The sequence below is a fragment of the Passer domesticus genome, chromosome 2 (assembly GCF_036417665.1).
Source record: "Passer domesticus isolate bPasDom1 chromosome 2, bPasDom1.hap1, whole genome shotgun sequence".
In the NCBI taxonomy this organism is placed as follows: domain Eukaryota; kingdom Metazoa; phylum Chordata; class Aves; order Passeriformes; family Passeridae; genus Passer; species Passer domesticus.
This window is the reverse complement of record NC_087475.1, coordinates 5,472,006-5,499,606: the sequence shown is the minus strand read 5'-3', so window position 1 is coordinate 5,499,606 and position 27,601 is coordinate 5,472,006. Positions and strand designations below refer to the sequence as shown.

The following is a 27,601-nucleotide window of genomic DNA, read 5'->3' as shown; positions in this document are numbered from 1 at the left end:
AAATCTATAAGTGCCTGAATCCTACTAATTAGAGCAACAACACAGCCATCAATTTGTGAGTTGTGAGCCAGTTTCACCAGGAGGACACAGACCAGAGCCATTCTGCTGGTAGGAGGGAGAGGATGCTCACTCCATGGGAAATTAAAATACCACAGAGAAAAGGATTTGCCAGAGGGGTTTTTGATGCTCTGCATGGATAGCCATGTGTCTTCTGGTCCAGGAGGAGGGGGAGGGACAGAGTGTGATCCAGCAGCCTCACAGGCTCAGAGCCAGCCAGCTCAGGCCTCCTCTAACCCTGACCCTGACCCTGACCCTGACCCTGATCCTGATCCTGACCCTGACCCTGACCCTAACCTTCACCCTAATCCTAACACTTGCAGACAGCTGACCTCTGACACATTGATGGCTGCTGCATCCAGCACTCTCTGGAATAATAATTTTTATTTATTTCCAACCCTCTCCCCTGACTGTGGCCAGGAAATGAAGAACTGTCTCTTAGCAGGGCTCCGGTGGATATCTCCTCTGCTGGATAGCAGCCACTGCTTATGTTTTTCCTCCTGAATGATTATATTTCCCAGTCCCACCTTTCACAGCCTCTGTTCCCTGTGTCATTCTCCTGCAGCTGCCTGGGAGACTGCTGAAAGAGATGCATTACCTCCCACCACTGTGAAAATTGGGGTGACCCCCTTTTTGGCACCTATTTGGATGAGCTGCTTTGGGAAGCAGAATGATGCAGGCAGAGTTGTGTGAGAAGTGAAGAACAGAACAGAGTTTGGTTTGGTTTTTTTTTCTTTTAATGAAAAGGAACAATTTCCCACTCTGTTTATTCTTCCTACTGTCAGCAAAATGTCAGGAGTGCTTAAGATTAATGACAAGCCATGTGAAAGAGAAAAAGATACCAAGGAACATTAGTTCCATCACACTCAGCTCAACTTTCTTCCTCTTTCCATAGCAGACTCTGTCTTATGTTTTGACAATCTATGGCCAGAATTTTTCTTGCCCTTTTCAGCTCAGATCTTTGGAAATCCTTGTTTTATGAAATGCAGGGAGTGAAGAGAGATCTTGCTGACACAGTGAGCTGTGCTCTGCACAAAGCAGAGCCATGTGCTGTCAGCTGGAGATGAAAAATGAGGGCCTTGGGAGAGTGTGAAAAGTCATCCACGGTCCTATAAAAATATACTGTTAGCTTCATGTTAGGGGAATAAAAAAAATACATTCAAAAAGGAGTATATTTTCTAGAAAACCCCTCAATCAGCTTGTCAGCTGGTCTAACTCAGTGGCATTCCCTGCTGGAGCCATGCTGGCCCCATTTCCCTGCCATGGGGCAGTTGGAGACTGGTTACTCACAGGAGCTGGGACACAGAGCCACGTGCTCCACCCCACCTTTTCTGGTGTGATAATGCAAACTGTGCTCCCAGACCAGGAGAGTGATGCTGCTGCAGCAGGGTTTGTCACAATAAGGAAACAGTTTGGCAGACAGATTCTTCCCCTTCGCAGTCACACGTGTCCCTTGGCTGTGACAACCTCCTCCTGGCAATCACTGCCATGGGATTTGTTTATGGCTTGTTACAAATCTCACTGTGGGTAGGTTCTTCCCTGTTCCCTACCCTCTGTGCTCTCTCTGCTCTCTGCTCACCTTTGCTCCCTGCACAATCTCCCAGCTGTTGCCTCTCTGTCCTCCCCACATCCTCCTTTCCAGATGTTTCTGCCAAGGCAGATGCCTCAGAGAATAGCCTCAGTCCCTTCTGGAAGACACAGTGCTGTCAGACATTCTGTTTCCATCCATTTTTCAGGACCCCAAGCCAGAAGATGAGGTGGGACCACCCAAACACCATCTCTCCTCTCCCAACAAACTCACCTGCTCCTGCACACCACTTTTTCCAGCCCCAGGCTTCCTGTCTCACTCCTGTTCTGAGTTTCCAGGACAATCACAACCTCTTGCCCTTTGTCTCTCCTATCTTCCCACTTGACTGCTCCAAGGAGTGTCCCCAGCTGATGTCTCCTCTGCTGCTGCAGCCCTGCCAGCCTCTCCCTGTGGCTCCAGAGTGGCAGGAGACTCTGCAGCTGCACAGATGAGAGAAACCACGAGCCAGATGCTCACAGGAATTGCCCCAAGCCAAAGTTCTGCTCCAGTGTCTGAGAGCATGATCCTGACAGCAAAGAGAAGTGGAGGAGTGGCACTCCAGCCCTGCCTGGGCTGGGGAATGTGCTCCAGATGTGTTCTTTCACCCAGGTCCTCTTTAATCTTGTCAGGTGAATTTAAATATTTATCACACTTGGAGCTGCCATGCCCACAACAGAAATTATGTTCTCTCCTCAGCCATTTGGAATAACATGAGGCTCAAATGTTGTGCTCAACTTTCCAGCAGAGGAATGGGCAGGTTTAACAAAATACTGAAGGACAGGCTTTCATTTTTCTTGCCTGAAAAACCCCCACTGCTCCATGCAAGGCTTTCCCCAGGGCATCAGGAGTGCTGAGTCAGACCAGGCAAGGCACTGGGAAAGTTCCCTGGACTCAGCCACTCACCTGATCCTCAAATTCATTGAAATTCAGGCACATTTTTAAAGCTTTCCTGCAGAACACTGTGATCAAACACTTTTTATTCTGCTGCAGCTACAACCATGACATCTTCAGGTTTTTGCCTGATGGCCACATAATTTCCACATGCAAATGTTTGCAAATTCAGCTTTACTTAATTCAGCTTCAGCAGATTCAGTTCAAAAGGGTAATTTTACCTGAGAGCTGCTCAGTCATAACTGGTATCACTTTGTATGGAGACCTGGAAGAGCCACAGAGGGTTGATGTTAGCAACACTCAAAATGCAGCTTGTATTTCACATCCATGCTCCCTGAGGAGTACAAAGAAGTATCTGAAGATATTCCAAGACCTCTTAAAACCTGTGAGTTTGAATAAGTAATGGGCACTTTTTCTGAACACACAACCCTCTGATTTACAGAGAATTTAGAATTATTAGATTCTCTGATTTAGAAACAGAATCATAGAACCGTAGAATGGTTTGGGTTGGAAAGGACTTTAAAAATCACTCAGTTCCAGCCCCTTGCCATGGGCAGGGACACCTTCCAGCACCCCAGGCTGCTCAGAGCCCTGTCCAGCCTGGCCTTGGACACTTCCAGGGATGGGGCAGTCACAACCTCTTTTTGCTCTGTGTTTGGGCACTGTCCTGTGCAGGAGCTCCCTCCCAGCTGCTGGGTCTGCACCACACAGGATCAATAAAAGCAATGGCAGTGAAAAATCATCATGAAATATGGGCCAAAGCCAGCAATGAAGAGACCTAAACTCATCACTCATCACAGGCTTTGAGTTTGCTTTTCAAATAATCTGCTGGTTGTGCCTTAGCAGAGCAGTCAGGAGTGGGGGAACAACAGAGCTTTGACAGCAAACAGGGAGGGATGGGAACACATGTTCTACATTAAACACCTAAAAGTATTTTTTTTTCTCTCGGACAATTACTCCTGCTTTAACAAGTAAAAATCTTCCCAACCAGCACAGGTGCTACAGGCCAGCACTCATTTCTTCTGCCATGCCCCTCCCTCTGCTCACCTCCCACTGCACACAAAAGGAGTTTTCTGCAGGAAAACCCCCTCCCTTCCCCGGGGCCTGAGCCTGTTCTGGAGGAGCAGGTGGCAGCAGGGCTCACCTCTCTGTGTTTGCAGGCATCGTGGGATCAATGGACACCATGCAGTTGTCTGCTGTCAGAAGGGAGATGGTCGTGTTCCTGAAAAGCAAGTTCCAAAGAGGGTTATTTGACCTAGAAATGCCAGCTGGAATTCTGTGCTGCTGCATGTGATGCAGAGCCATTTTCCCTCCTGCAGATGCATCTTTTCTCCTTGCTCCTGGCCTGGCACCTCTGTTACCTCAGAGCAGAAAGAGTCAAAGCCCAGGGCAGGGTAGGCTCAATGCTTCACCCATGTAAAATGTGAAGTGTGATAATTTTTAATCTCAGAGAAGACCTTGCTCCCTGCTAATTAATTTATTCTTTTGACTCACTGAATAATATTTTCGGTTAAAATGCTATATTTTGTGATACATTGACTCAGCAGCTATGTATTGACTCATACCATATGAATGACTTTTGGTGCTATGAATGTCTTGAAATTATTTAGTTACTCATTTACCAAAACAAACAAAATAAATATCTTGCTGAATGTGGCGTCTTTTTTTTTTTTAATTACTGTGCTAAGGGTGATCTCATAGGCTCAGATGTAAATCTTGGAGGTTTACTTTGGCTCCAGGATCCTGGTTGTAATGCAATTTTCCTTTGAAAATCTTCTGATGAAAATAAAATGCCAAATATGCAGTGAACACCCTGACTGTGAATGATTAAAACTGCTGAACAAAGTTTCCTGGGTGATGGAGTGGAAGTCTTTGACATCATAGGAAAAGGAGAGTTATTAACCTCTCTAATGTCAAATGGGAGGAAATAGAACAAACAGCAAAGGGCATTAATTCAGTCCAGCAGCTTATGCAAATTCAATTTTATCTTTCAATCCCCAGAGCTGGAGTCATGCAATAAAACCATGATTGAAAGACTGGCTTATTTTTCTCCTGCACTTTTCCTGTACTGTAAAGTTGTGTGCACAGAGATAAAGACTTTGCCTTGTTGCCTGCAGCCTGTCCTGCTCAAGGGCCTTATGCAGGCAGCAGATTTCCCTTCTCGGGGTGATGAAGGGCTCTGGAGATGATTGAGGGGCTTCCCTCCCCTGCTCCACTGCCCGGAGGTGCTGCAGAGGTGGATGGATGATGGATGGATGGATGGATGGATGGATGGATGGATGGATGGATGGATGGATGGATGGATGGATCATGGATGGATGGTGGATGGATGGATAGATGGATGGATGTTACACCGTGCCACCCTCCACCACATCCCAGCCTTTCCCACACACCCTCCCCTGAGCCTGGACCCCTCTCAGCACTGAGGTTTCAGCTGGATGCTGCTCTTGAGGTTGAAGGGGACAAATCCTATGTGGATTTTCCCCAAATTGAAAATTACAGCAGGGGGGATACAGGGACTTTTTGAGACAACATAAATTAGGAAATACATGGCCTGGGCAATGGATTTGGAAATATTTATGCTCTATGAAATGGCTCAGCTGACTATCCCATACCTGGGATTAGATTTTAAAACACCTAAAGAGAAAGCTTATTACCTTATGGTAATACTTCTTATTAGCCCCATTTTTTCCCCTAAAAACCAGGTTCTAAACATATGCCTGCATTTCACTCAATATGGGCAAAAATGTAGTGCTGAGATATAAGTGCTAGGTGTGCCCAACCTGTGTGCACTCAGGGCTGGGCTTCTTCACTTGCTTTTATTTTAGATTATTTCTCCTCTGTTCTACTCTATTCCACTCTGTTCCTCATGTGCAGCCAACACCGTGGCTCAATTCCCTGCTTCCACACTTTCCAGCTCTTGATTGCCCCAGTTTCTTCTTCCAGCAGACTGGAACGAGAGGCAAGCCTGAATAGCAGCTAAATAAATCATTTGGGGCCTGTCTTTAAATTGTTCCCAAAGGAAGGAAACAAAAGTGAAATGAATGTCACAAATGACAGACCTACCTCGGTAAGCCTGTTGCAATGCAGCAAAGGTCCATAATATCTTTGGAATTGCAGTATTTACTGAAGATCACCTTCCAAAGGAAACAGCAGCAAAGGGAAAAAAAAATAAAGAATGAGAGAAAAGATGGTTAGTTCCCACAGAGATATGAATCCTGTTCAGGCATGCACTGGGCTAATTTTAAGGCACAGTCTGTGACTTCAATTATCTGATTTGATTTGTGAGCTGGAATATTTCTCTGCTCCTGTGTAATACCTGTGTCTTTGTTGATAAAGCAAGCAATCTCTGGAGACCCAAGTGCTGTTCAGATGTGGAGCAGTAATGTGTGTGAGCTGAGAGCAGGGGGTTCCTCAAAATGAAGTGCTGCTGTGGGATGATAACAACTGTAAATTAAAGAGTGTAAGAGCCTGGATTTAGGAAGAAAACTGCCCAGATTTGAGCAGGACATGGGATGGTATAAAAGGGCACTGCTTTTTGGACCACACCGGCTTGTACTAGGTTGAAAGTGAGCAGAGCTCGTGCCGAAATTCCTACTGACTGTCAGATGTTCCTGTTGTTAGGTCAGAAGCCACATCTGGAATTACAAAATTTGCCACTGTTACCTTCCCATCTCCCCAAACACCTCTTCACCCCACAATCCTTCCACAGTCACCAGGCAGCCCCAGTGCAGAGAAGGCTGAGCAGCACATCCCCCAATCCCATTTTTCTATTCCTGCTATTCCTGTGCTTTCAGTGACACAATCCCAGCCACAATTTTCCCCAAGACTCCTGTGTCTATCAGGACTTGTAGGTCATGGTCTTCCCAGCTTCTTCTGCAGTCAGAAAACACTTTAATGATACCATTATAGTACTTCCCATCAGTCTCACTACACCCCAGTGCAGTATTTAAACTCTGAAATCTGAAGCTTGTTTATGTTAAATTACTTGCCCTGTATCTTATCATGGGTGAGTGGCAGGCCAGAAACAGAACCCAGGAGTCCTAATTTGATGTCTTGTTGGATTCAGAGACAGCACACTGCCTCTGAAAGAAAAACACTCAAGAATTTAACAGCAGCACACTGCATGAGGAGTGTCCCATTTCAATAAATGTGTATTTATAGGATGTCTGCCCTTGTGACTGAGGTCCCTGAGGTTGCTTCCAATCCAAACCCATATCTCCTCTGTTAGGTGCATGTTGCACTATTGAATCTTCCAGTGCTCTAAATCAAAACCTTGTTCCTAGTGGACTTATTGGGGAAAACAGCCATTGAAAAGGATCTCTGCTGCCAGTGAAAAGAAGCAAGAGTGGGTGGAATAAAAAGAAAGTGTAGACTTGAGAATGGAGGATGGGGCTTGAATGCTCCTGCCAGTGTTGTGATCCTTTCCTCAGAGCAACTCTGAGCTCCTCCGAGTGCCTCTGATGGAGGCAGAAATTAAGTGCCTCATTGCAGCCAGACTCTCCTTAAAGCCAGGAACAGCAACAAGCAGTGGGGATGGTTTGTCCACTGGGGATGGTTTATCCAGTAGGGATGGTTTATCCAGTGGGGATGGTTTGTCCACTGGGGATGGTTTATCCAGTAGGGATGGTTTATCCAGTGGGGGTGGTTTGTCCAGTGGGGGTGGTTTATCCAGTAGGGATGGTTTATCCAGTGGGGGTGGTTTATCCAGTAGGGATGGTTTATCCAGTAGGGATGGTTTGTCCAATGGGAATGGTTTATCCAGTGGGGATGGTTTATCCAGTAGGGATGGTTTGTCCAATGGGGATGGTTTATCCAGTGGGGATGGTTTGTCCACTGGATGGTTTATCCACTAGGCATGGTTTATCCAGTAGGGATAGTTTATCCAGTGGGGGTGGTTTGTCCAGTGGGGGTGGTTTATCCAGTAGGGATGGTTTATCCAGTGGGGGTGGTTTATCCAGTAGGGATGGTTTATCCAGTAGGGATGGTTTATCCAGTAGGCATGGTTTGTCCAGTGGGGATGGTTTGTCCAGAGGCTGCTGGTGTCGATGGGATGGCTGCAGGGGCTGGCAGTGGGGAACAGTGGTGTGGACAGGGGCAGCTTCCCTGCCCAGCGCTGCAGCCCTCTCCCCTCACATCCCACAGCAAAGAGCCACAGAGCCTCTGGGCTCAGGATGCAGCAGCTCAAAGGCACTTGTGGACATTGATCTAATGGCAAAACTCAGGAGGAACAAGAAACCTGCATTTTGCAGTTGAAGAGGGACATCAAGGTCAAAGTTCTCTTCTCCCTGTGAGTGTTGGAAATGCGATTTTCCACCCCCCACAACCACCCCACATTCCCAGTCACCGTTTCTGTTGTCACCCACCACAGGCATGAGGGCTGTGCATGTCCACAGGTCAGCCTGGAGACCGCTGGCCCAGGAAATAAGGGAAGTGTCACCTGGGATGACAGCTGGGAGAGGACAGGGGGGCTGCAGCCGCCCTCCCCGGATTGAGCAGGACCTGTGTGTTCAGTGAGGTGAGGACCACGCTGGAAAAATAACAAGTCATCATCTAATTAAAGCCTCCTCTGAAAGGTGTAGGTGCCAGGAGGTAATTAAGCCTGCAGCTTCACTTTGTCAGCCTTGATTTTCAGGTGTTTTAATTCCTAAACTGTCACAGCACTGGTGTGACACGGTTCCCCTGCTCCTCCAAGGTGCCTTTCATACTTCAGGGGATGTCCCTCACCTGGAGGTGTCACAGGGTGCCAACCAGAGCTCTGCCACTGGAAATGGGGAGGTTTTGGGAGATGCCAGGATGTGCTGTGCTGCTAATTCCCCCTCAGGGATCAAGGCATGCCAGCCTGAAGTACCAGGACAGTCTGGACAGCACAGCAAGGCCTGGCTTGCCCTGGTGGTGCACAGACACTTCAGCAAAGCTCCAGCTTTCAGTTTTCACTGCTGCTGAGCAGCCCTCTTACTCCTGAGCAAAGCACCAGGGGTTTTGTGGCACAGAGGAGGATGATGGTGGTCGCTTCTAGAGGTGGGTGACCCACACCTACTCTCACACCCACCTTCCCTGTGTTCTGCCCCAGTGAAACTACTCCAGGCAATATCTTCACAAAACCTGCAGGCACTTGATTGCTGAGGCAGGGAGTAACTGCTTCTGGGGAAATGGGTGTGTTTTGAAAGTCAAGATTGACCCTTGGTTATTAAAGCACAGAAGCAATCAAAGCAATAAAACATAGCCAGTGGAGCTCAGATAGGGCTGAAATCCTGCTCCTAGCAGAGCCCAGCATCCTGACAGACTGATAGCTGCTGAGATTGACTGGCAGAATATTGGAGTACAACTGGTACATGCAGTAACTGGGCAGATGATGTTAATTGTGGCTGAACAGAGGCCAAAGGCTTGTGATGTGCCAGGAGTGCTGTTTCAGGTATTGAGGCTTCTTATTCTGGAAATCAATTATTATTGATCATGACAGAGAAGAGAGGAAAAGATAAAAAAATTATTAGGGAACATTAAAGGTAAGAAAGTTGGCTTGACTCATAGAAAGCAGTAGCAGCTTTCAACACACTAAGGATGAATTTTAATGTTTCCTTTTACTCCATGCAGTAGTGAAAGAGTGGGAAGCAAAACAAAGGCTGTGATACTAGATAATGAGCTATCTCCAAACACGCTTTCCAGTTTTCCATACTTGGCATTTTTTACTTAGGTTTGCTAAAACTGGATTGTGAATCACCCACTGCAGTTTTGTACTCATCTCAGGATGCTTGTCCTCAGCTGGTTGGTTTTTTTAATCAAAAAGCACATGCTATTAAAATTTCCTTCTTTTGCAGCCTGCTGAGCTTTTCTGAGCATCTCCCTTCTGCTCCAAAACACAGCAGCCAGCCTCAGATGTTCTGTAGGGACGTGCAATTGTTCCTGTTATTGTCCCCAGGTCCGTGCTGCCAGCAGAGACGATGCCAGTTGTGCTGATGGAACACAACTGGAATGTGGTTTGGAGCAGGGCAGGACAGCCCTGGGTGCTATTGATGGCTCCAGCACAGACCAGGAATCCTGTGTGCCTGGAGCCCACTATCCCTGGGGGGACATCAGCAGCAGGAAGGCAATGTGGGGACACTTGGCTGGTGGCCACGCTTTGGTGGCACCCACGTGGGGCACGTGGGTTCTCCCGTGAGCTGCAGGGGTTGACCTGCAGCTCTGAGGACAGGCAGCCCTGGCACTGGGGCTCAGGACATCTCACCCAGCCCTGTGGACATGTCCCTGCTCGGGCAGGTGTCCCCAAACCCTTGCTGCTCAGCCTGAGTGTCCATGATCATACATTTCTGGCACTGCCTGGGGGTCTGATCCACAAATTTTTCCTCCCTTCAGACCTGTCTCAGCTGTCTCTGACCCACATCTTGCTTAGGTCCCTGTGGGTGACAAGCCACTGCTGAGATGTCTCAGAGGACCCCATTCCCTGCATTACTGCCTGGTGATGGAAGATATCCTTGCTTAGGAGAAGACTGAGGTCTTGCTTAACAGAGGCCAAAATTGAGAGACCACAGCAGCTCCTGCAGCTCTGGTAGTGGGCTAGGATCATGCACGTGTAGGGTTTTCTGTAATGAAATTCCAGGTTTCCTCATAGTACACATTTTAAAAGCGCATAGTCATGCAAGTCAGCCCAAAAAATCCAGGGATGAACCTCCAGGGATGAAGAAAAAGAGGATACAGAGACTCTGATATTGCCTGGTGGCATCAAAGTCTCCTGCAAGGCCAGTCAGCACACAAGACACAGCTTCTGAAAGCAAAGGCAGAGCTGAAATCAGGTCTGAGCAGAGTGACAGCAGTGACAAACCACGTGGGGAAGGGAAACAGAGGCCTCTGCTTCAGCTTGCAGATTGATGGCTAATTGCCAAGAAGAAAATCAGCCACATATAAACCCTGTTAACTGCATTTCCCTTGGGTTTGTGCCAGGAGGAAAAGGCTGTGTTCCTGGAAAGTCATGCAGCATCTGCAAACAGGTTATTTTTCCCCTCCTGAGAGTTAACATGATTTCATATTCCTGTCCTTGCTGTTGTTGCCAAAACCCCTGGGATGGTGGATGGCCCATCCCTGGGGACATTCAAGGCCAGGTTGGATGGGTCTCTGAGGAACCTGAAAATGTCCCTGCTCATTGCAGGGGCTTGAACTAGACCCCTAAGGGTCCCTTCCAACCCAATTCTATGATTCTACCACGTGTAGGAAAATAAAAGACAGGAAAAGCAGCCTTCTCTGAGTGTTTAACTTGTTTGTGCCAAGGAGTTTCCTTCAAGATCAAGGAGCAGCCATTCCATTTAAGTGGGCAATGCTCTGTGTGCCTTGGAGAGCAACGTGATGCAACTGGGAAAAAAGCAGAATGAATAATGACTGAGGCTTTTTGGAGTGGAAATAACATCTTGATGAGGCATGCAGGGACTGCAAAGTAGGACAGCTGGTTCTATGGGGATGCCTGGTCCTGGCCTGGCCCTCAATCCTGTGGGACTGGTTTCTTTCCTGGAAACATTTCTGCATTTTTTTAAAAAACATTTTATTCTGAAATAAAGAGCCATTGTCTCTTAATCCACAGTATCCACCTCTGGTCTAGGACAAGGATTTAAAAACCCCTCTTGGGAAGAGCAGGGATTAAGAGCCCTGGTGCTCTGGGCTGGCTTTCCCTCTTGGAGAGGAGTTTGTGATGGAGATTTTACTAAAAGACCATTGTGCACAGACTCTGCAGCCTACCAGTTTACAAATAATCACATTATATTTTTCTTTCCAATAGGATAGGTAAAAAAACAGCTCACAAATCCAATTTCTGTTCTGTATTTGATCCTTAGAACAGCTAATCCTCTCTGTAAACAGCAAACTCTGTCCAGAACATTATCATGTTCTGATCTGCTCTCTGTAATTGGGTATTCTTCCAAGAATTTAATTTCTGTTTGATTATTTTTATTTTACCCTAGTAAAATTCCTAAATAGATAATGTAAAAATATTTTTCAAGCCAGAGTACCCTCAGTTTCCAGTTCTACTTCTTTTCTTCTAGTTTCAACCTGCTGCCTTCAATACTTTAGCACTTGGTCATGTCTTTCATTCAGCTCAGTGAGCAATGTTCAGAGTCAGGGCTGAAATTGCAGGCTTTAAACAATCTAAATTACAGTCTTTCACTAATGAGAGTGGGGGATACTATGTCAGAAAAGATTCTGGTAAAACTCAGTTATGTATCTTGCATGGACTGTGAAAATTGCTGCTGCTTCTGTAAGAACAGCTTTCATGGAGGATTTCTGAACTATTAGGGCAGAAGATTCATGTGAAATTTTTCATTGTGATTTTCCCTGTCTTTCCAGAGGTGTTTGTCATCCATAACAAAATGAAGAACAATCCAGAAGTTTTAGGTATCCCTCTGTAGGAATCACTGGAAGGAATTCATATTTCTCAACCCATAAGCAAATAGGTCTTCCTCAAAAAATATCCATAAATGTCCTCTCTGTTATAGTCCAATATCCAAAAGAAGCTTTACCTAAAATCCGATATTTAAAAACATTCCACTAAAGAATTCTCATTCTTTAAACTCAGATTCAAACAGCATCAGCCCAACTATACCCAAACTCTCCGTCTCCTTTTTTATTTCTGGCACTAATTAACAGCTGATATTCAGAAAACCACTCATTTATCTGAGCTTCGAATGCTAGGAGCATTAAAAATAGTCTGCCAGATTTGCCATCTGTTTGATACAGTGGGAGCTTCTCTAAGAGAAGAACAGAAAACCAGAGCATGTGTGCATGTCCATGTGTGGAGGAGAAACACGAGAGCCCTCAGCTGAGGGTCTGAGCAAAAACTAAAACTCCCCTGAGCTCTTCAAGCACTGACTCTGACAGAGGATGAGAAGTGTGGCAGATATTTTATCCCAAAAGCCACAGCTCTGTAATCCTGCTGATTCACACAGTTTTGGGCAGGGACGTGGCTCGAGAATGTTCATTTCAACACCAAGTGTGGGGTTTGCCTGACGTAGTTTTAACCATCCACAGGCTCAGCATCTCTCGAGTGCCTCCCTGCCAGGTGCCCTCTGCTGCCAGCAGGAAAGGAGGACAATCTCCAAATCAGCCCACACGCCTCCAAAACCCCCTTTAGGATGGGATGAATCATCCCTGGAGATGCCACCTGCCTCCCCAGTGACTAGAGGGGAACCTGCAGGATTCTCCTGGAGCAGATCCCTCACGTTGGGATGCCGGTGGCTCACTGGGGTGAATCCCATTCGTTTCCCTACACATTGCCCTAAATTAAGAAACAGGAGCTGCCAGACAGAGCTGATGTACCAGGATCCTGAGGCATGTGGTAAGTCACAATTCCCACCTCTGTAACATCCCTGAAAAGAGAGCTCTGGGGAAAGATATTTTCCTCTTTTTAGGAAAGAAAAATGTCTACGATGCACTCATAGGTGTGTGAGCCCAGGACAGTCTTGCAGATTGTCACTGAGAGGGGCAGCTTGGCAGAGGTTGGCTCTTCCACTATGAGCAAAGAAGGATCTCTGTAATTTTTAGTAATTAGGGCTCAAAGAAAAAGGGAGATTACATTCAGGAGAGATTTGTGCAACCTACTGACTACACTAAGTGGCATATTGCAAATATTGCATTTGTCAGCACTAATTATTAATGGCAGAACACAGCCAGGAACCAGCAAGGCTGACTGTGAGGGGCCAGGCTGAAAGTTTCCTATCTTCTGCAGCAGAAATAAAAACATTTCATAAAAGTCTTTCAACCTTTAACAAACAACACTAACCTCTATATTCTGGCTTTTCTTAAAACAAGAAGGGCACACATTTGCTCTAATGGAGTACTAAGTGCAATTAACCCTGCAGCACATGAATGCACGAGGCTTGAAATGTTTTGTAAACTGGATAATAGGGATGCTTTAGCACCAAATGTTCTCAGGAGCTGTGAGTGAAGCTGTTTCCAAGCTGCTCACACAATTAAAGTCTGACATTGGAACTGGCTTGGTAATAGAGGACTGTTAGAATGAAAATGTTAATTAATGGAGTGAGGAAAAGCAGGTTTGAGGAGAGGAAGGTTCTGAAGCCTTGAGAGGCAACCTGGAACAGAGGCTGGACAGTGTTAAAGGAATAAAGCAGGGATTTATTTAAAAGGCCTTCAAAGGATACACCTTGGGCAGTACAAGAGCAATGGATGATGGGTCACAACTTTTCACACTTTTTAAAATTTTAGTCCATTTCCATATTGGGGTTAATTGTCCAATTACAGCTCCAGGTTATGCAGTCCCATTCTCCCAGATTGCTCTCCTCAATTCCCTGCTGTTTGCACTTTTTGGGCCTGAAGGTGCAATGGTGTCCTTGGTTCTCAGGCTAGAAAAGGATTGTTTTGTCTGACTACAGTGTGAGGAGACCTTGCTAACACTTTATATGAAGTTCAGAGTTCTGCACTAATGCAGTACAGGATCTGGAAAAGTGAAAGTTAAAACTTAAGGCATCAGTTCTAGAAGCAGAATGATTTTGACTTGTTTGTGAGGAGCCAGAAGAGTTGTTTACGAGGAGAATAAGCTATATTTGGCTGGTCTGAACCCATAGGTAACACCAGAGTTACCTATGAGAAAAGTGTTAGACTGAGAGTGTTAAACTTACACTTCGTCTGGACTAGTGTGAACATAAACTGCAATAAATACAATATACTGACTGTGACTTCACAAAGATAAACAGCAGTAAACAAGCTTTGCTGGGTGATGGCTGTGGAAGAATTTTGGAGCTGTGCTGGAATTACAGAGCTGTGCTGGGATTAAGGTTTCATCCCCTAAATGCTCTGAGGAGCCCCCACTCCTCAGGGAGGAAGGAGAAGGGGGAGTAGAGGGGAGAGAGGCCCATGTGTGACATTATCTTTCATGTCTTTAAAAGCATGGGCTGAAGCCATTTTTACTCTTTAAAATGTTTATGTGCTGCAATGTGACAGAGTTCAAGGATCCTGCTGCTCATTTTGTGCTGCTTTACAAAAAGAACAAGCAACCACCTCGAGTTCACCAGGGCCAGCCACAGGGAGAAAGCCAAGCTCAGCCAAGACCTGCCCAGACTCAGGCTGTTCCACCTTTTCCCTCCCACACCACAGAGCTCTGCCAGCGTTAAGAAAATGGCCTTGATCCCACAAAAACATTCCTATGGCTCCCGGTGCTAAAGCAGGAGGTGGCACAGAGCATCCCTCAGAGGTGCCCATGTCCTGACTGCCCTGAGCACCCATCCTGTGCACCCCTTTGCTGTTTGGCAGCTGGAAGGGTGTTCCCCTAAATCCTCAGTCCAAACAGAGCCAGCATGGGGTCCATGGGCTTGCCTTGCTCTGTTGAAAGAGTCGTGGGGATGCAAAAATATTTCATCGCCTCAAAGCGATCATCACGCCATTATTTTTTCTGCTGTGTTTTGTTTTTCATCTGAATCCAGTTTTGCAGGTTATAAATAGCCTGGTGAGCCTTGGAAAAATCTGTTGGCTTTGCTAGAATCTGGGCATTTATACCACAGATGCTGCTGCTGTGATTGAAAGGAAAAGCTCACGGGACAGAAGCTGATGTTTCGATGCAACAACCACAGCACCAAAGCTCAGTCTGAGCCTTGTCCTCTTCTTTGGGGACCTCAGGCCAAGAGGAACAATGGCTGTGGATGGCTCAGTGTCCTGCAACACAAGGCAGGCCAGTAGACACTCAAAAAGTTTGAACTCAATGGATTTCTTTGAGAAAAAAAAAAAAAAAAAAAAGGGCAAATTTTCTGCTTAACATCCAGAATGACTCAATAAACCAGTGAATGACTCCAAAATTCTTTACTTGCTTTCTGAGGAAAATACCATTGAGTGATTTCATAGAATCCTTGACAAAGGCAACAGTCCTTTTTTCCAGTTACTTCAGGCTCTGTAGCTCTCTGATTTTCCATACTTGTTACAAATATGATGTTGATTAAGACATTGGAAACAGAAATCTTCTTGAAACAAGGATTTTTCTCAGATGAACTCCTCAAAACTCTGCAAGCAAAGCCACTAGCCTGTGACATTTAAAAAGGAGAGCCATGAAGCCATCCTGCTGGGAATAAGGCCACTGGCTGGTTCTGCTCTGCTACCATTTAAATCTCAAAGGTCAAAAGAAAATGTTCCCAGTAGTTTCTCCATGGAAAAAAAGATTAGGCATGAGCTGGGGAAAGGTTTTTTTTTTTTTTTTTCCTGGTGGATTTTTAATTCAAAACAGACTTAACAGGAATTTTTCTTCAAAACGCAGCCAAAGGGTTAATAACAGCAAGAAAGAAAATAAGACTCCAGATCTGACTTAAATTTGGCACCTCTCCACTGATATTGGGGGTTTGGGTGCTTGACCCCATCTAGTGGCACTCCAGGAGCTAGGAGAGACCCCAGCCCATGGGGGTTTGTGGAAATCACCTTATCCCACATGAATCACAGCCAGGGCTTCCCCTGGCCCTGCTGTCCTCTGCTGTGCCTGGCAGCACAGCGAGCTGTGGCAGGGCTGATGGAGCTCATTCCCTCAGTGCTCAGCCCTCAGTGCTCCTGAGAAGTGTGCACAGGGAGGTGTGTGTCCAAGCAAGGAGGGGATGGACTTCTGGCTGAGAAGATCCTTTAGAAATAAATAAACTGAGCAGCACTTGTTTCCCCCAGGTGTGCATCCCTTGTTTCCCCCAGGTGTGCATCCCCTTCACCTGGTGCTGGATAGGAAGAGGGTCACACTGGAATTTCATTTTTCCCTCATCTCCAAGAACAAGTGACCTCTTTGAAGCTGGTTTGTGCAGAGCCCTGGATCTGGAGCATGGCTGTCATCTCATCCCACAGCCCCTTCCAAAGCCCTGCATGACCATTCCTCTGCCAGCCTGGGGCCCCATGGGTGGGCTCTGCTGGGCTGGGCACCTCAGGTTGCTCCTAAAGCTGTCCCAGCTTGGAGGGGTGTTCAGCCAGCTCTGCCCACTGGAGGAGAGCCCAGCACTGTGGTCAGCTTTGCTGAAGACAATTCTGTGCCTGGCTGAGCCTCTGGAAGGTCAGTGCCCTCTTCTCCAGTCTGAATAGATAAAGTGACCTCAGCTGCTCCTCAAACAGCTCCTTGACCATCCTCATGGCCCTCCCTGGGACATTCTCTAACATTTTAATTACTTTTTTATATTGTGGTGCCCAAAACTGTGCCCAGCACTTAAGGTGAGGCTGCCCCAGCCCAGAGCAGAGCAGGACTGTCACCATGATATTTTCTGGAAAAATTCCCTTGCCCAGGATTTCTCCTGGGGAGCTGGGAAGCTTCAGCTTCTCCCTGTTTTGCTGCTTTAGAATGTGATTTGGAAAATTGCTTATCCCAGCATGTGAATTGTTTTTACTTAATAACCAGTCCCAGTCCAGCTGTATTGAACTCTCTAGTCTGTCACAAGTTTTTATTATACACTCTTTTCTAACTTTATCAGAAACTATCCTTTCTTTCTTTAATTTAGTATAGTATTAGTATATAATTTCTTTTATTATAATATCATAATATAACAAATCAATCTTCTAAAAAATATAGAGTCAAATTCATCTCTTTCCTCATCCTAGGACCCCAAAAACACCAACACAGGACAATCCCCTCCCTTGCCTGGCTGGCCATGCTGGGCCTGATGGCTCTGGGACTGGGATGTCCCCTCCTGGCTGCCAGGGCACTGCTGATTCATATTCAAATTTCTCTCAGCCAGGACTCCCAGGTCCCTTTCCTGGGTGCTGGTCTTCAGCATCTCACTCTCCAGTTGATGGACACAGCCAGGGTTATCCCATCCCAGGTGCAGAATCCTTCATTTTCCCTTGTTGAGCTTCATCCAGTTGGTGATTGCCCGGCCCTCAAATGTGTCAAGGTCTCTCTGCAGGGCCTCCCTGGCCTTGGGGGAGCCAACAGCTCCTCCCAATTTAGTGTGATCAACAAACTTATTTGGTATTCATTAGAATCCTGTGTCCAGGTTGTTGATGAGGGAGCTGAAAAGTACAGGAACCCTCCAGAGCCCCACCAGTGACTGGACACCAGCCTGATGTCACCCCCTTCACTACAACCTGTGAGCCAATTGCTCATCCATCATTTCCACACGGTTATCCAGCTGTGGGCTGGACATTTTGGGCTGGACATTTTGTCCAGAAGGACATTGTGAGAGACAGATATGGGCTTCAGCCCTTCCTCTGGGACGTGCGTGGTCCTGCTTCCAGCAGGGCTGATGGTGCCTCCTTTATTTTAACAGCTCCTGGGAAGGGTTTCAAAGGCAGCCAACTCTTCTTTCACAGCCACCAGGCCCCTCTGCCCTCCCTGCTGGACCTGCCAGCACACAAACCCACCTACTTTAACTCCACTCTCCTGCTGCAGAGCTCTTTGCCATGCTCATCTGCGGGGTCCCGGGGCCAGGCTTGTCCCTTCCTTTACCCCGGCACCGAGGTGAAACAACTCCTCCCAAAGCCAACAGCACGCCCTGCGGCTGCACCGCTGGAAATTCAGGATGAGGCCATGGAAAGGCAGGAATTGCCTCCGAGCAGCTGCAGCCACCAGCGGTGCTGGGGTAGGATGCTCAGATTGCCCAGCAGGGCCTGTTGGAGCTGGAGCTGAGCCCTTCCAAACTCAACAAGTGCTGTTATAATGAAGCTCGTTCTCGTCATTGGTTGACAAGAAGCTTAGCTTTGATTTAATGAGTTCCCTTCAGAAGCCTCCACTGCTGCATTCCTCGGAAGATTAAGGGCTGCTGCTTTTTCCCCCCTCCTCTTTTCTGCTTCTCTCTAATGATGTTAGTGAGAAGGCAGGAGAATCTGAGCTGTGCCCTGCTTACCGCTGGGTGAACCCCATTTACACGGCGTTTTTACTCCAGGAATCCTTCCAAACATTACACGGGCGGGATTTTACATCTGACAAAAGAAACAGTTCACATTTACCGAGATTAAACCCCCTTAATGCTGCCTGAGTTTGCATTTGCTTGCTCATGTGACTGTGCCTCTCCTGTGCCTTTAGCGTTAAAAGTACTCTCCAGAGGCTGGTTGGAGAAATGCTGTATTTTTTTTTTAATCCAGCATAGATGACAAACACTGTGCATTATCTATGGAAACACTCACCACTCATCTTCCGAAATGCCAAAACATTTTTTTTTTGTACTGAACTGCACAGGTACCAGCAGGCTCCATTCCATCCATGCTTTAGGAGCCACCAGACAACCAATCTATTAAACCCTGGGAAAACAGAACCAGTGCCCTCAGCTCGGCAGAGCCGGCAGGGACAATCTCACAGGGACCATCAGCACGACTGAGCTACGCCTGAGATGCATCAAGAGCAGCAGCTTTCTCTGGGGAATCCGGCACAGATCTGGATTCTCCAAGGTCTTGCTGCTGAGGACGCGGCTTTGAGCGGTCCCCGTGGGTTTCCAGGGGATGGGAGGCGTGTGTGGTGGGATGGGACTGTGAGCACCAGCTCTCCATTCACTCACACGGCAGAGGGCAAGGAGGGCACAGGGCACCTTTGCTGTTTCTTTACAGAATTAAAAACAGAAGGCGAGATTGGGTGAGGCGAAAATTTAGAGCAGCAAGACGGGAGGGATGTGAATTTTGCAAATCGGAGTTTACTTGCTCTGGAGCCTCTCAGCAGCTCTCTCTTTGGTTTGCGGCCAAAGAACTGCCGACAAAGAGAAGGGGGGGGGGGGGGAAAAATCCTTGCAGAAAGGCGTCGGCATTGTTTCTGTTTAAAGGCAGTGCGCTGCCAGCTCGACAGCGTGCGAGCTCTCCCTTCCAGCCAGGACACATCTCTCCCGCAGCCCTCGCTGCGCTGCGAGCCGAACCGAACGAGGCAGCGAAAAGTTTCGATTATTATTGTCATTTACCAGCAACTCTGGCAGAGGCAGCGCGGTCCCCGCACCTGCCCGCCCTCCATCCCGGGGCAGAGCCCTGGGGCAGGAGCCGGGCACGCCGCGTTCCCCGCTCCCATGCCGGGGGGGAAGCCTGGCCCCGGGATGAACTTTGTAAACACGGCTCGGGAGCCGAGGCTGCGGAGCCCGGGATCCCCGCGCCGGCAGGGAGAGCTGGCAGCGCTCGGTGCTGGCAGCGCCCAGCCCTCCCCTCTGCCAGCCTCCCCTTCCCCTTTAAATCAACATCCGTGTGCGAGGCAGGCAGGCAGGATCCCCCCCCTTCCCCTGGAAAAGGGATGCGGAGCCCGGCCGGGATCAGGGAACGCCGCCCGCAGCCGCCTCCGGAGCCGCCACTTGGGGAAAAACAGCAAAAGTACCTTTTGAATTCTTCCGTCAATGTCCAAATAAATACATTTGGGCCGGTAAGTGGAGGAGGCAGATCCCATCTTGCTACAGCTGGGCTCTCACCGGACTTGTTTCCAGTGTCAATCAGGGCGGAAAATCGGGTCTATCCTGCCCGGCCGAGCCACCGCTGCCTGGCAGCTTGGTGTCCCCGCTCTTCTGTATCCCACTGTACTCTCATTCTGGGAAGGTCCCTCCTCTAACATGCATGCATTTTGCTGTGCCTCTGTCTCTCTCTGCCACCTCCTTTTAGTTTTGCTTCCCTCCGAATCCAGCTGCCTCGGACCGGGAAAGGCACAGGCTCCAGATGCTGCCTGCGAGCCCCTCTCCATTCCCATAGCAACAGCCCCTCGTGGCTTTAAGGCTGAGACTTGCTGGGCATCCGCATTCGGGCTCTGACCCTGGGACTGACCGGCACAAGGTCAAGCGGCATTTATCCCCCGGGGGGGCTGCGGAGGAGGAAAAACCCCCTTCATGGGGGTGGTGAGAAATACAATTTGATTTTACGCTGAAATAGTAGTTATTAGTGCCTCTCCCGGTGAGCTGCTTGCACAGTGACAGGCTCTCGTCTGGAAGTGCCCTGTGCTGGCAGTGTCCTTCCAGACACCCACGGCTTGGACCGTCTCAATCCAAACTCGGCAGCTCCGTTTCCACACCCCTCCCGTTATCATTACAGGGCCAGAAGGAAAAAGCAGACAATTTTTCCCCCTCTGTAAGCAGCAGCAGCGAGAAGAAAGCACAAACCCCGTGCTCTCGCCCACCGCCATCCCTGCCACCCCCGGGGTGATGGAATTTGTTATTTAATGCCATCTGCAGTGCCCGGGGCAGCAGAGAGGCTGCACAGCCAGCACACTGCCCCTCCTGCCAGCAGGACTCTGCCCTTCCTGGGGCTTTTGATGGAAAAGCATAAAAGCATTTCCTGGCCTCTTGTGTAAGCAAGGCTTGGGGCGACGCTCACCCTGCCCACCCCGAGCCCTCTGTGCAGCCAGAGAGAGACAAAACTGACCCCAGCAGGGGCCAGGGGCTGGGCTGTGGCTTGTCCTTGGCTGTGGCTTGTCCTTGGCTGCCCCTGGAAAGGCAGACAGGGCTCTGCTGCCCTGCAGAGGGGATTTGTAGGGCTGGAGCTGCCTGGGAGTCAGAGTTGGGCTGACCCTTCAGGATGAAGGCAGTGGTGCTTCTAAAGCTCCCAAAGGCAGCAGCAAGGATGTTCTTTTGGGAAGTGCAAGACTTTGCTTCAAATCCTTCCCCTGCCAGCTTGGAGCAGGCTCTGGGAGTCTCTCAGGGGAGCCCTTGGCACTGCAGGAGTGTCCTGGGGGTTGTCCTGTCCCCTCAGCTGTGCCACAGCCTGTCCCACACCCACTGCCCACTCCACTCATTCTCCTCTGGGCTGTATTGCAGCGTGTCCCACAGCCTGTCCTGTGAACTATGCCAGAGGCCAATCCTCCAGGTTACTCCACAGGTGATCCCCATGGCTACAGCTTCTCCCAGCTCAACATCCCTTCCACAGCAACCCCACTGCTTCTGCTCACCTCTGGGAGCCACCATTCCATGCCCTGCCCTGCTAGGCACTGCCTTAGTCCTGCTTTGCTGGGTGACTTGATTGGCCCAGCAGGTTCCTGAGGAAGATGGCCACGATGACAAAAATGCAGCCCTTTGGGAAGAGACAACAAGAACACTCTCTCTGGGGGATGCACGTGGGACATTTGGGATTGTAGAGGAGGATACTGAGCTCTCCCACTGGGATCACCCATTCCAGGAGGGGTCAGACAACATCACTGGTGCATTTCAGGATTTGGTCACACCTCACTGAGATATCTAATGACCAGAGTCTCACACTGGTGAGAAACTACTTTTTGATTATTGTTTTTTTAATGTGACCAACTTTTCCAGTCAGCAAAGGACAAGCTCTGAAATCCAGATGATGATCCTAGTCTGCCTCTCCACTGTCCTTGTCCCATCTACTCTCCCTGTGTATTTAAAATTGTGTTTCTTAAGCTCCAGCACACATCCCCCTCTCCCTAATTACATTAACACTTGTTGGAAAAACTGCTTTGCTGTACAACTGCTGACTACTGCTCTTTTCAAGAACCTCGTGCAGAAGTGAATCTTCAAAAGCTGAGCCCTCAGAAATGATGACAAAAGCCTGATGCAATCAAAGGCCCAGTTTAAGACCAAGCCTGAAAGAAGACAAAAGATAACATTCATCAAAGAGAGCGTGCAGCTCCAGCAGGTCACTGCCTTGAGCTGGTTTAACCTTCCAGAGTCTCCTTATTTCAGTATACACTGGGCAATGTGGGGCAAAAATTATTGGGAAGCATTACCCTATCATCAAATCCTTCAAATCCAAGACCAAACCCAAGCAGTACAGTGCCAGACAATGATTTTCCATCACTTGCCTTAGAGGAATGTTGTGCCCCGCTAAGGGCAGTACCAGGCTCGTGTGCCCCTGACCACATCAGGTGTTTCACAGCTCTGCTTTGCCTCCCCTGTGTTTTTTACTGAGGCCAGCACTCTTCCCTGTGTCATTCCAAGCCTGGAATGTGCCTTTTGGAGAGCTGCAGGGTCAAGCCTTGGGCGCAGGGATGTGGCAGAGCCCCAGCTGTGTCACTTACCCAGGGGTGCTCCCAAGGAGTGACAAAGGCACTTCTGTCTCCCAGCCCTGTGTCAGCTCCGTGTGGTGCAGAGGCAGATTTTAGGGTTTCCAAGGAGAAACCAGAGGATGTTCAGCTCCCACGTTGCCCTGGGACTCGCTGCTGTCCAGGCACAGCTCAGCCAGGCTGGCTTTGCACAGGCTGAGATCTCCCCCTGCTGCAAACCCTGCTCAGAGGGCGAGGGAGAAGCTTTAAGGATGAGAAGAGCTGCTCGAGTCACTCTCCGTGCAGGCCTGGGCTGGGGTGGCACCATTGCTGTCCCCTCCATCTGTGCCTTTCCCCAGCCCTGAGGTCTCTGTGCTCAGCCTCTCTCAAACCTGGTTTTCCTGCTGCTGTCAAAAAATTCAGTGCCCCTTGCAACCCACTGTGTGCACATCCAGACCTGGGGACTGCACAGCAGGGATCTTGAAAGGGATTGAAATGGGGGGAAAAGAGCCAGGAAATGGAAAACTTCCGGTGAAAGATTTTGTACTTCGAAAAAAAGTTTGCCTAGAATTAAAAACAGAGAATAGCATTTCTTTGAAATCAACTTTTTTCATTACCAGTTCCATATCTAAGCCTTCAAATGCTTTCTTTGCCCATCAATCCCTTCTGCTGCAGGTCCCTTGTGTCTGTCTGTCTGTCTGTCTCCCTGTCCCCACAGGGCCCTGAGTGCTGCTTCACCTCCCCATGCTCCAACCTGCCAGAATGCCAGATTGCCCCTGGAGCTGGGAAGGTTTTCCTTTCCCTCCCACAGCTCCTCTTCTCCCTGCTTCACTCACTCTTCTCTCTTTTCACCCTCTTTGGTGCTTTGCCATTTTTGCTTCGAGGTTGTTTTTTTTTTTCCCCCACAGACCTGAAGTCATGCAGGCTTTCTGCAGGAATGAACTTTCTGATTTATGCTGTTAACAGCCAAGTGGTGGCTGTGGCAGTGGGAGCTCCTCCATGCAGAGCACCACTGACCTTTCCAGCTCTCCCTCCTCTCCACAAACCCACAGGAAGAACATGGCGTGCTGCACATGGAAATTTTACCTCACTTCTTTGCACATTTCTTTTACACCCTGCCAGATTTCCACAGGCCCAGTCCTGGAAGTGATCACAGTGAATGTTAATTAGAGAATGGCTGATTATTAATATTAGGACCTTTGTAGGATTTGTCCACACAGGCCCTGAACACCCTGGAGGTGGTGTTCACCCCAGCCCCACTCCCAGTCCACACAGCAGAGCCATCATGCTGGTTTCCATGGCAAACCCCCAGGAACGTGGGCTGGAGGGAGCTGTGACATCTGACGTGGCTGGTCCGGGGCACTGGGGTGCAGAGGCAGAGCTCTGTGGGTGGGAGATGTGGGATTACTCACCCAGGAGCCAGCTCTGCTCTTCACCCCAGCAGCCTTGGCCACCCCGGTGACCTGCTGCCTTCTTTCTCTTTACAGCTGCAGGGAAAATTCTGGTGCCTACCAGCAATCCTTGCTGTGTCTCAACACTCAGAGCCAGTTAATGGGCTCAAATCCTCTGGAAGTGAGAGCAGCCATCCCTGGTACCTCACAAATATCTGTGTGTGCAGTGCTCAAGCCATGGGCAATCCTTCCGTTTTATAAACCACTTGTCCAACACAACATCTGGCATTTCTTGGCTTTTCTCTTTTGTCTATTGAGGGAAAAAAACCTTTTTCCTCCTGCTCTGTGTTAGCAGTTTTTTCATTGATCTGTTTTCTGCACCACTTGCAGTTCCTGCCAGGTGCCAGGCTGGTTTCCTGAAGGTCTCCCAGTGCAGACCCACTGCCCTTCCCTGCTGGGTTGGAAGGAGCTCACTCTCCACAAACATTTCCTTCACTAGAGCAGAGGCACCAGGTCCTTGGCACAGCCCACCCTCCATCCTGGCTCCACTTTCCAGTGGAATCCAATTCCAATTTCACCTCCAGGAGCCACAGGACCCCAGGAATCTCCACGCCCTGTGCCATGCTGTGCCTGCAGAGAGCCTTGGCCACCCTCCTTTCCATTGCATCCTCTCTGCTTTATTTCCAGCCTCCCTTCCCTCTCTGCTTTCCATTTTCTACCTCTTTGCTTCCCACTGCCATCTCCTCAATCCAGCTCTCTGTTCCTGGGCTTTCATTTCAAGTAGGAGAGAGCCAAGAATCCTGTCCCAGGCACCTCTGTAGGATGTGGAGCTTGCAGGGCAAAGCACACACAGACACACAGACACACAGACACACAGACACACAGACACACACACAGACAGGGGCCCCAGCTGCCTGTAATGACCCTGCTGCATCCCTGGAGCAGAGCTGCTGGGAAAACCCAGCTCCCAGAGCTGTGTTTTCATAAGGTTATGGAAGAAATTAAGAGACCCAACGGGAACTTTCAAGAGCTGATGAGAAAAAAATAAATGAAATTAAGTGTGTCTGGAGTCACCCAATAGATCATTTAGAGGGATGATGGCCAAGAAGTGGAAAAATCAATTCCCTCCACTGGGCAAGGTTGGCTGGTGCTCTTGGCAGCAAAGTCTGAGCAGGGGCTGCAACCCATGATCCCAGGCTGGAGGGGAGGGATAGATGGCTCCACTTGAAGAAAGCTGCCTGGCATTTTACGTGGTGCAGGAAAGTGGAAGTTTCTTCAGATGCCTGTTTTGGGAGGCTGCCATGTGAGCAGCTCGGAGCTGTGCAGTGACTCACTGCAAATCAGCTCCAAATCAGCTCCTGCATCTCCCTGACGAGCAGATCTCAGACATCCCCAAAGCTTGGCAAGCCAAGGATGAACCCAAAGGCTGAGGGCTGCTGATCCTGCTGCCAGCCTGGTGCAATCTGTCCCACAGCTCACAGAGCTGGGCCAGAGACCTGGCATGGGCAGAGCACGAGGTGATCCTTGCCTGCCTCACCCCTGGGAGCCTCCCTGCCTGCTCTCCACCCCCTCCAACAGCACCAGCACAGCAGCAGGAGTGTCTGCAGAGGGTGTCACTGCTTGGGGCTGCTTTTCAGTGGGTGGAAGATATTCCCTCAGCAGCATCACTTCAGTCATGTGGAATTCCTGGAGGGTCAAGCCTGTCATTCCTGGAGGGTCAAGCAGACTTTGCACAGTTCTTTGAAGTACATTGAAAATTAGACTTTCCGTGTTAACATTTTCAAAATACCAGTCTTCATAAATAGCTGGATAATCTCTCAGATAGATGACATTTTTTCCTGTGATGTAGGTATTTTCTCATTTTTGTTCTCTTTGTGCAGGGCTGTTTCCATCAACGGGCAGAAGAACTTTTTCTCAATAGAAGAGATGAAAGAGTCTCTCAGCTTTTAGGGAGGGAGGCCAAAAAACCGTCACAGAATCCATGTGAAAAAGATGACAAAAGCCTCCAGCAGCACTGAAACTGTCTGATCTGCTCTGCCAGAACATTGGAAGCCAACATGAAACAGGGACATTTTTAACTAATTCCCAAAATTACGAGTACTTGAGTGTCCCTTTTCCTGGGAGTCACACAACTCTCCAGAGCGTTCCTACCATCTCCAAAAGTCCCAGGTCATGACAATCAAAGGAACTAAACAGATTGGATGGCAAATCATTACTGTCTGCCTTCAAATAACACATTTGTGCCTCTTCTTTTTTTGGGTTTTTTTTTTTTTGGTTGTCTCCTCTTCACTGAACCTGACTGTTCATCCATGTCAGGTACATCAGATTCCCTCTAGAACTCTGAGAGCCAGAAACTCTCACTGAGGAAAATTGAACTGAGATTTTCATGCAGTAAGACAATCCAATTTCCTGAGGAAACAGTAAACATCATGGATTAATGGTATGGTCAGGAGAGAGGGCAGTGCTGAAGTAATGCAGAAAATGAAAGGGAAGTGGCTTATGGGGGGAGAGAGTGCCTCATAGAGAACTTGAATTTTATTTTATTTTCGGATTACTTTTCACTCTGCTTTCTCCAGCCACCATTTGATTGGACACAACCCAGACTTTCACCCCAGTGCTGGGTTTCAGCCCATGCATCCCCTTCCCTCTTCACCCTCCTTTTCTTACAGATGCCCCCAGGCAAACCTTTCAGTGAGAAGGTTCTTCCTGAGGGGCTCTGTTAGAGGCTGGACCCTCTCCAGTCACAACACAGCTGGAGCCATGACTCCTTCTTGGTCCTTCATCCTCCTCTTTCTCTTTTTCCTTCATCTTGGAATGGATTTCACTGGATTCACACAAATTCTTTTTTCCCCCCTAAATCCTATCCCCTCACCTTCAGCTCACAAGCTGGACACTGGATGTGAAGGCTTTTCTCTGCTTGGACCTTAGCCCCTGCCTAAAAGGTTCTAGTAGGCAGGAAGGAGGTTTTCAGACAAGAAACTGAGATCAGGAACAAGAAACTGAGATCAAGGAACTGAGATCAAGGACGTACAGAAATAAACACACAGAAATAAGATGAAAACCCAGGAGCCCTCCACTAAAAAGAGCACAACGTTGTGCCCGCTCTTTTCTACAACCCCACACCTTTTTTTTCCTGCACTTTTTCTCATTTGTTTTCCCCTGCTGCTGTTGCAGCATCACCATCATCTCTGCTCCCCACTCTCCACCTGGCTCCGCAATCCTCCCCTGCCCCACTTCATAATCTCCCCTCAATCTGCCATCCAGCCCTCCTGCCAGCAGAACCACCAGCTCTCTGCCTCCCTCTGCCCAAGGAACTGTGCCCAGGGGCAGCAGCACAGCCCAGAATCACCCAGGATTCCTGCAGAGGAACCCAAGCCCTGCTTCCCTTGGGAGAGAGCCAAGGGCAACACAGCACTTTGTTTCTCTTGCTAAAATGGTGCTTTTGGTCTGGTTTATTTCTCCACGCTGCTCTCCCACCCGAGCACATCACACTCCCAGGGTGAGTGGCTGGGGCTGGGGGTGTGTTTGGAGAAGGGGAGCTGCTGTTCAGTGGAGCCCTGGGTTGTGTGCAGGGCTGTGAGCACAGCCCTGTCTGGGAGAGTCTCTGCAAAGCTTGAAGGCATAACCTGCACCATGAGCAGGCTTCCTTCCCCCTCACACACACACACACACACTGAGACTGCTGGTGGCTCCATGAATTAAATATTGCCAGCGTGTTACAGCATCACATTACAACAAACATCACCATTAGCATTGCTGAGTGTTAATTTTAGGAATTCCCACTGAATCCTCTGCAAGGACACACAAACCTCCAACGAGATTAAGATAGCCCAGCACTACCCATGAGAAACCCCACTGTCTTTGGGATCC

The 27,601-nt window shown here is 48.6% G+C and overlaps 1 protein-coding gene and 1 long non-coding RNA gene across 2 annotated transcripts in view; one reads left to right on the top strand and one right to left on the bottom strand.

Annotated features, from left to right (window-relative positions):
• The window catches only part of PDE9A (phosphodiesterase 9A), a 51,501-nt gene extending 31,278 nt beyond the window's left edge, over nt 1-20,223 (bottom strand). The window contains exons 1-4 of the mRNA XM_064406736.1: nt 19,740-20,223; nt 5,582-5,652; nt 3,660-3,737; nt 2,737-2,780 (exon numbers count right to left, since the gene is read on the bottom strand). Of these exons, the coding sequence (XP_064262806.1) occupies nt 2,737-2,780; nt 3,660-3,737; nt 5,582-5,652; nt 19,740-19,808 (262 nt within the window). The 5' untranslated portion in view covers nt 19,809-20,223. The remainder of the gene's footprint in view (nt 1-2,736; nt 2,781-3,659; nt 3,738-5,581; nt 5,653-19,739) is intronic.
• Nucleotides 19,033-25,966, top strand: LOC135292676 (uncharacterized). Its single transcript, XR_010354892.1, has 2 exons — nt 19,033-19,784; nt 25,612-25,966. It is a non-coding gene; the product is annotated as an uncharacterized LOC135292676 (long non-coding RNA).
• The last annotated feature ends 1,635 nt before the right edge of the window (nt 25,967-27,601 follow it).